The sequence below is a fragment of the Seriola dumerili genome, unplaced genomic scaffold (assembly GCF_002260705.1).
Source record: "Seriola dumerili isolate Sdu_G_001 unplaced genomic scaffold, Sdu_1.0 BDQW01000149.1, whole genome shotgun sequence".
In the NCBI taxonomy this organism is placed as follows: Eukaryota; Metazoa; Chordata; class Actinopteri; order Carangiformes; family Carangidae; genus Seriola; species Seriola dumerili.
The window spans coordinates 19944217-19953492 of NW_019174404.1; the positions used below are offsets into that span (position 1 = coordinate 19944217).

At 39.1% G+C, this 9276-nt stretch overlaps 2 protein-coding genes across 4 annotated transcripts in view; one reads left to right on the forward strand and one right to left on the reverse strand.

Annotated features, from left to right (window-relative positions):
• Positions 1-1599: 1599 nt before the first annotated feature.
• Positions 1600-4166, forward strand: mrpl33 (mitochondrial ribosomal protein L33). The gene is made up of 4 exons (XM_022750442.1): positions 1600-1700; positions 2135-2153; positions 2278-2384; positions 3644-4166. The coding sequence occupies exons 1-4, from the start codon at positions 1679-1681 to the stop codon at positions 3691-3693; spliced, it is 198 nt and encodes a 65-aa protein (XP_022606163.1). The 5' UTR covers positions 1600-1678; the 3' UTR covers positions 3694-4166.
• Positions 3886-9276, reverse strand: part of rbks (ribokinase) — a 41944-nt gene continuing 36553 nt past the window's right edge. For all 3 annotated transcript variants that reach the window (XM_022750439.1, XM_022750438.1, XM_022750441.1), the window contains exon 9: positions 3886-4585. In XM_022750439.1, coding sequence (XP_022606160.1) covers positions 4412-4585 — 174 coding nt within the window. In that variant the 3' untranslated portion in view covers positions 3886-4411. The remainder of the gene's footprint in view (positions 4586-9276) is intronic.

Below are 9276 nucleotides of genomic sequence, written 5' to 3' on the forward strand. Positions count from 1 at the left end.
ATAACAAAAGAAACCCTCACTGAACATATTTTCTGAGCTAAAACAAATGTCTGCTTCTTCCATCAGATTTTACCTTGTCTTACCAATCAACTGTTTCAATGTCCAAATTGCCCCTATTTGTTCTTTTGTGATAATCAGATGAAAGAATTGTATAGATCTATTTCAATCTCCTTCAAATGCAATTTTCAGTTCATTTAAAATCTACACTGACTCTGTGTTGACATGTACATCCACATGGTAGGAAATGATGTAGAGAAACATGTGTACGTGAAAAAGAACAATTCCAGTTGGGAATGAGCAGGACCTTGTACTGACCTTGATGAGAAAGCGATTGTGATGGATAAACACAAACATGTTGCTGAATATGATGCGTCAATCAGATCATGGTTTTAAGGTTGCTGAATTATTTCCCAGATTAAAAATGTCTCCATGTGTCCTTCCCATAAATTGTGCTTGTTTTTGTCGTACAACAACAGTCTACCTCTTCTCAGATATCCAAGAGAAGACCAACAGGGTGACATCCATCCTCAGTCTTCCCTCCTACTTCAAAGACACCCATGGTTACTTTGAAACTCATTTATAAATAATGTAGCAGAACCAAGCCTCCTGCATGCTTATGTTTGATGTCCAGCACTGTTCAACGATTAGACACCATGGAATCTCCAGACTCCTTTCCATTACCATGCCAATTAACTTAGCCCTTGAACAAGTCAACCTTACAACTCTGCATACAATTCAACCTGCAATATTGTGATGTGGAACATATTTATAATTCATGTAGTGATGATGTCTTGATGCTGTGGGGAAAAAAGACACAGCCTCATCTCTATGGTCTCATGACTATTTCACCTCAGTTTCAAGACACCTCAAGTTCATGGTGCAGTCCACTGAAATCCCAGCCTGGACTTCTGGTTGTGACAGTTCCACTGACCCATATGCCTACTTTATGCTGACTGACAAAAGCAATTACCTGCACATAGCTGAGGCCCACCTGCTCTTTAAAAACAGCCAACGTCTCAGTCACAGCTGAGAACACCTGAATTTCCTGTACAAATAAGTGACAAATGCATTCTGTGGAAATGGGCTTGTTTGTTGCACCAAGTATTTCAATAAAAATGTTTACCTGAAATTTCATTGAAACAATTTTCCAGTTTGCTTCTTGCTTTAATCATGACTCAAAAGCCAGATCATTTCATGTGTCTGATTGTGTTCATAAGAATTGTTTAATGTGTCAGTCATGAGTTGATTTTTGTCTACTTCTTATTTGCCAGTAAATCACTTTTATCTTATTAATTATTGTATGTCAGCTTTCCTAGGCCAGTGTCATTTTGTTAGTCATTTGTGGTTATTTTAATCATGTACTTTCAAAGGAGATGAGATCAAACAGTTTACTTTGAACTAGCTTATAGCCTTAAGGCTTATCCAGAGTCATTTTTATAAACAGGGTATGTACACTCTTCCTTAATTTGGAATGAGAATATGAGAATAATGAGCATTTCTCTGTGTTGCCAAAAATACATCTGCTCTGAAAAGGTGAAAAATGGATATTGTATTTTGGTGCACTGCTCCTTTAAGGAGACCCGGAAGTGGTTATTAAACCGGACGTTCTAAATGCTCAATGTGACTTACCGTGGTTGATACTTATGTTTTAATACTGTAGTGGTTTCGAGTCTACACAATGTTTCTTACCACCGTAAATTGTGAGTATTTTAATCATTGTAGGTCTTTGTACAGAGAGTCAGGTATATGCCCACACAGGGCTGTCTCAAACGTAGCTAAATGAAACAATCCGTTGGCCGTAACTTAGCTAGCTGTCAGCTAACTCCCCAGTGTTAGCAGTGTTACTAAAGATGCTCTATAACTTTCTGAACTGTTTCTGTATGTTAGCACGCTTACCTACAGTTTTCCTCTTAAGTACTTGTGTATTGATTATCGGTACTTCTGTAGCGCTTTTATAGTAAAAGGTTCTGAGTTTCTACTGTTGAGTTCCTTCTATTGTTTTGTATTTAGCTTGAGCAAGTCGCTCACTGCAAGACGAAAATACACTGTTATGACTTACATCATTAAGTTGCTAAGCAATCATGTGTTATTCTGCCTCACTGACAAACGTGTCCTGTTTTCTCTCATGTCCCAGTGGCCAAAGCGAAATCAAAGTAAGTAAAAGACGGTACATATATGTATATATATATTGTACTGACAGATACAGATTGACAGTTACGAAATGCGGCATGCAGTGTTGCGATCACTCTCACCTTCACCACTGTTTTCTTCCGTCAGGACCATCCTGGTGCAGATGGTCAGCGCTGCAGGGACAGGTTACTTCTTCAACACCAAGAGGAACCGTCTCAGAGACAAACTGGTGCTGCGCAAACATGATCCAATTGGTAAGATAAGACTAACCAGCTGTTTTAGGACGGAGTCTGCTCTGCTGAGACAAGATACACATTGAAGTCCTTTATTACGTATTGTTTAAATGCTCTGTGCTTCGTTATTAAATTATTGGGGAAGGTAATTTCTAGCTCTTTCCCCTACGTGGCTGGATGCACTTTTAAGACCCTTTAGACAAAAGCACCGGCCAAATAAACGCAATATAATTTCCCCACTCAGTTGTAGCAAAATATGTATGACAGGCCCACGTTAACTGAGACAGTGTAGTAGCTTGTTTTCTGTCAGGAAGGACATGTTAAACTGCAACTTGTACCTTTCAGTGTGGAAGCATAAGCAACTGTGTAGTAGGGTCAGGTTGTTATGGAATTTATTAATGACTTAAAAGGACAGTCTCAATCACTATATTGAACCCCACAGGAAGAAAACAAGCAACACTGATACAGTATTGACTTTTATCTGAAGACAACTACCCTTGGTGAATATCTGCTGTCAGACTGCTGGGCGGTTTTACGGCATTATTTTGAAACTGTTGCATACTATGTTGTATTATTAGAGAGAAAACTACTCATTATTAAGATTGTTTATGAACCAGATATGATAGTTATTCTGTGACCATTATTCAGACATTTTAACTAAAACACAGAATTTCTTTCTGTCATGTAGTTCTTAAGCATTATGAAACTGCTATGAGCTGGTTATAGGGATATTCAATCGGTATTTTGTGAAGTAACGTACAGTAATGCCTGTGTGTGTGTGTGTGTCTGTATATACACACACATATATATATGTATATGTATATATGTATATATGTATATGTATATATGTGTATATATATATATATATATATATGTGTGTGTGTGTGTGTGTTTGTTGTAACCTCATATGGTTCCAGTTAAATTGCCATGATATGCTGCAGTGTATTATGACAATGTCTAAAAACAATGTCAAATCAAAAATGCTTATTTGGGGCTTTGGGGCTTATGTGTATTTTGTCAATAGACTGGTCCCAGTTTCCACTTGATGTGTTTAAACTAACTTTTTAGACGTAATAATTTAAGTAAATTGTTGACAACAGTTTCAGTAAATTATCACTTTACAAAAAGGGACCAGGACAATTCACTTTCTAAATCATGTCAGTTACAAGCTCAAATTTCTGGTGTTCACAAAATCAGGACTACCCAGCCTCTTTGATGTGTCGTCTTTGCATTGTCAAACCCTGTGATTTACATTTAAAATCTGCCTTTTCTCTTTGCAGTGAACAAGCACGTCCTTTTCCTTGAGAAGAAGAAGATCAGATCGATTTAACAATACTCAAAAATATATGGACAATATAAACCTACAAGGTTTGAACAGACGATTTGTATTGTCATGGAGTATACAAGTCAGTCAACACTTCTGATTGGCTGGTTGGCGTGTGTTCAGGGGATTTCTCCTTGGATCTATCAGAAGACCTCTACTCTCCTCACTGCTCCAGTTCAGCATGATGCAAATCCCAGCCAAGCTTCAATAAAGTCTTTATTTCCACCACTTTCAACAAGGAACTGCTGCTTATGTGTAAAAGTGAGGTTATGAAATAATACTATAAGGCTGTTGAGCAGATCTATACAGTATGTATCACTGATAATATTTAAATATTCCAACTGGGTAAATGTACTTGATTTGTTTGGGGTAATTCAATAAATTATGTCAATTATGTGCCGTAGAAGCTGAAGTGTGAAGATGTTTGTCAGTTATTAAACTGTTTGAGATTTAAAAAAAAAATGTTGTACAAAAACATACATTTGTGTGTTGTTAATAGCTGTGTCATCACTAAGGCACTATTCATATAAGTTATATTGACAGTCAAAGTCATGTTCAGCTTTCCATTAAAATAACATAATTACAGACCTTATGAGTATCATTATATTGTTCTTTCTCAGATTTCTCAGAAGCAGCTAATTTCAGAAGTCAGTGTTCACATTCAATAAGATCCGTCCCAGATTTGGTCCATTTAAACTTGAGTCTACTCCCTGATGTGCTGCTCTCAGAACAGTTCAGCTGATAGGTCCTTCTTGAAGGGGAAAGACGCTTGTGTGCCGACAGCCTGCACACTCACTCCTGCGACCTGATTGGCTCTGCGGGCCATCTCCTCCAGAGGCATTGTGGGATAATGAGCCATGTAAAATGCCAGAGCTCCAATAAAGCTGTCTCCAGCACCCTGCAAAGAAGAACAAAATTATAACTGTTTTATTAAATTTCACCTGTGGTGTAAATAGTTCCACTGTGTAACTCACACAGCCATGTGTCCTATTCAGCAGAATCATAAAATGTGTTTAGGCTGCAATGAGAAGTGCATGTGAGGGTGATTAAAACACTAATTCCATATAAAAATGATACAATTAATCAAAGTTTTACGGTTTTAAAATGTTTCATTCTATATTTTGAAGATTATGGGAACAGTCTGGGTAGAAAATCTGAAATGATGGGAGGGTTCATTTTTCAATTCAATAAACTGTGAACAGTAGGGGGTGCTATGGCATTTGTCAGCTGTTTCTCAAGGTCTTGTACTGTTGCCTGAAGCTTCAACTAGTAGGAATGAGTTACTGAATTTTTGCCCGTGTGAAATTGTGTCTCAGTCAGCTCTTTCAGAGCAACATCTGTATTATGGCCATTAATCATAAGAGACTTAATAATGTGGGCAGAATCATAAATTAGATGTAATAAGCTCATGAAATATTGCGGTTTGTTAGTTGCACAGCATCCTTTAATGTTTTTTGAAAAGCAGAATATTTGAAACTGATGACATGGAAAAACGTTAAAAGAGTTCAATTAAGTGAGTTACCCTGACATTATACTAACTGCTAATTAGTTAACAAAATAATTTAGTTTTTTTTTTTTCAACTATATTCACAGACAACTAACCAAAAAAAAAAAAAAGAGGGCAGTAATAGCAAATAGCTTCTCAGAGTCAGCTGAATAGCACATGCCTGGTTTAATCACCCATCAGTGGCTTCACCACCACAGCCAGCAGCTCTGGTTTTGGCTATCTCTATGAACAGATAAATCATCCCTTCTTCCCTCCTCATCTATTGATAGAGATGGAATGTGCTGTCTACGCCCTGGGGGGTGGGGGTGGGGGGTGTTTGGCCGAGACGGGACACCAGGGGAAGGGGGGGGGGATTCGCTGATGGGAAAAGGCACAATGGTATGTGGCGACACGCTCATGTTTAACCACAAATGGCCCCCCCAACACTGGTTCTCACAAGCCTGCTCCATTACTCATCACTTCGGCTCTCAAAAGAGCTCATTGCACTCTCTCTTCTAAGCACCTCTGTAAAGCCCCCACCCCCACCCCCCACCCTTCAACCTCAAAGTAACCCTTTTGTTAGAGTGAAGGTTGTCGGTTGTGCAGAATGATTCAGTGGCATAAGGCAAAAAACAAAAACCCTAACCCTGACCCCAGTCGGGCAGAGAGGGCCGTGCCCTCTGGTAAACAGGGCACTGGGAACACAGAGGGACAAACAGGGACAATGATGGACCGGGCATCTGGAAGGCACGGCACAGCGACACATGGATTTTGTAACAAGCACCTAAACTGGTATCATTTAAAGCAATCTTTGTTCGACCAGATGATAGATACACCCCACCCCACCTCCACCCCAGTGCACACCACCGGGGTGACTCCTGGACTGCAGAGATGCTGGAAAGAGTGAGATCAGAGCTGAAACATTTCACAGGCCTGGTGGATTTCCATGTTTAAAGCTGTGGCGTGTTTATGTCTCCTGTCTGGTAGTTGGGCTGGGCTACAATACAGCCAGCGTTTGGGAATAAGGCTTTGGTGAAGCAGTCCCACTGGTTTGGCCCTGGCCTGTCTCCCAGTTCAGATGACACAGCTGAAACATGCCAAAACAGGGCTAAATTTGCTAATAGCCAATATCTTATTTGCTTGTTGACAGCTAAAATGTAATAAATTTCATGTTAGAAATAGAATTAAACATTTACTGCTGAGGGTGGGAAAAAATGATGCAGCATTTACATTTAGAAAATACTGAAAGTCAACTGTCCTCACAAATAAATCTCCTTCAGTGTGACGGATTAAAAAGACTCGACTGGTATTTAATTGGTTCATTGGTTACCTCGTCAGTTAGGGTAGAAGGTTCCCATGATTTTAAAATGATTTTTTCTGAGAAATAAATCACTCTTTGTGGGATTTCTCACCAAGAATTGCAGATAATTAATCATCTATTCTTTTTTTATGATGTTGAATTGTTGGATGTCAGGAAGCAAATATATCATCCTTCCCAAGGATATTAATATTAGAGACCAGTGCCTTAAGCTAATTTTTTATGAATTACTGGAGCATTTTAATCACAATCTTATCACTCAGAAAACAGTCAGCCAATCAGAAGAGAGGCTCATAGACTGACAAAAAATGCCCCGTTCTTGCCAGAGCTCCAGAGAGAAGTGTGAGAGAGGAGAAGTTTAACTATATTAAGATGTTTTTTGGTTCTTAAAACCACAAATATATCTTCTTATGGATATCAAGACTTTAAATGGAAGCTGCGACTTTAGCATGAAAAGAAGCCAGAAGATAAAGCTGCAGGCTGTGTCTGTCTTTCAGTAATCATGACACACAATCACACAACCACACATGCTTATATTTCTGGAGTCTCAGGAAATGTGCCCAAAGGAAATACCAGGATCTGAGTTCCTAATATTCACTGTAACAATACTTGTCAACTTCCCTGCGTCTCTGCTACATTGGTCCAATGCATATGCTAATGCTTTACTGTACAGTATCTTAAATATTGAATGAAAGTGACAGTATCTTAAAAGTAAGAACATGACAACTTAAAAAAATCACTTTTATTTCACAGCCCGCATCTTCTTTGGTCAGCGAATCAACATCTAAACAAGTGGGCTACTTGCAAACTAACAACACGAGACTTCACTATTGAATCTATGGGTCATTCGACTGTACGAGCCACTATCCAACCTTTCTCTGTCTTACTAACAACATCTCCTTCCCTGAGACTGGCATGTGACGCTACAGGATCTAGTGAATGAAGCTCAATGAGGCTGACAAGCGCTACCCCCTTCAGCCCCGCTGCCGCTGCCCTCGACACAGTTTGGTGAAGGTTAGATCTACAGGCCTGTCAATCAAGTGACACAAGCACTTGCCGCAGATGAGCCGTGATGCTCTTGCTGGTCGGCTCTGTCCGCCACGTCTTGACCTCCGTAGTGTTCCTCTGCCGGTTTTCTGCTGGTGCTCAGACTGAAGTTAGAAATTAGGATGGCAGACGTGTCTGTGAGAAGCTCACCAAATGAACAGAGTGTGGTTTCAGAAGTTCTCCACAGTTTGATGTGTTGGCTGTGTGACACTGAAACACAAGCACGTGATCAGAGAGCTGATGAACTTTTTCTGTTTTGTGTGAAATAAACTACCAAAAATATGCTTCTCTAGTTAACTTCAATCTAAAAGCATAATTCATTCTTATTTGGTACCAGAGTGTGAAGTAAACAATGACAATCAGTGTTGTCAACTTTTTCTCCAGGGCAAAAGGGAACCCAGTACAGTGCAGGCACGTGCTTCAGTGAACTGAAGTATTACAGTCCTTACAGTATCTTGCTTATTTAACTACAGATGTCAAATAAATGTAGTGAAGTAAAAAGTATACTTTACTATACTTTTTACTCTGAAATGTAGGAGTGGAAGTATAAAGTAGCATAAAATGGAAATACTTAAGTAAAGTACAAGTACCAAATTGTACTTAGCTACAGTACTTACAGTAAATGTGCTTGGTTACTTCCCCCCACTGCTAGTACAATTACTTAGTCTTCACATGTATTTTAATATTGTTCAATTACCCAACCAGGTAAAACTCCTGAATTCCTGAGTGTAAACAGAGAAGGTTTCTATTATAAAAGCCAATATGAAAAAGGTAAAAGACTGACTAAATCACCACAGACACTAAAGATTATTAAAATTAAATAATAAACTCTATATTAATGTCAAGACTCTACAAGAACTAATCCTCAATTGTCTCACTGCTCATGATTGAGCACCAGTTTTCTCTAAAATTAGATGATATATGACATTTTATATGGGCAATGTAATATCAAGTTAACTTTGGAAATGAAAGGACTAGCTAACATTAGTTAGCTAAATAAAACGTAAAGCAAACATTAGAAACTATGTCACATTAATTAGCTAAACTGTAACATAAGGCTAAAGTTAGAAACTAGCTAACATTAGCTTTCATCCATAGATACTTGACACAATCTAATTCAGAAACTCTAATGGTCAGAAAGTAAAAAGTATTAAACATGCTAGATAGTTAGCTACTGCTACTTACATTTACCTACAAGTGTCCACGCAACACATGGCAACTTAGGGCCTGATTTACTAAAGCTTTGCGTGCGTAAAAACGTGCGCAAACGTGACAGCACGCGCAAACACATGTTGATGCTGATCTACCAACCGGGCGCACCGAGGATTGCGTCTGTCAGTCGGGCAAAATAACACGCGCTATCCATTTTGCGCTTCTGCCTTCATGAATATGCAATATAAGTGTGCCTGCCACAACGCGTGAAATATTGGGAGGAGTAGATGCAAATAGAATCGTTTTGCGCACGCAATGTGATTTACCAAACCTCAAACTAATTGCGCTGATTATTTTTGCGTCTATATTTAGCACCTTTGAAAGTCAAGTCTTAGGCTACCTGGCACAGCCGTGCGCACAGATGGCTGCGGTCATTGTTGCAAGGAGGCGGCGTAGGCACGACAGGCAACGGAGAGAACGCATCTTTTCTGTTCGTGTCACTCTTTTTGGAATGGCAGAAGAAAAAATAATCGAGACATATCGGTTATCAGGCGATGCCATGATTGTCCTTTGAAAAAGAAAAAAA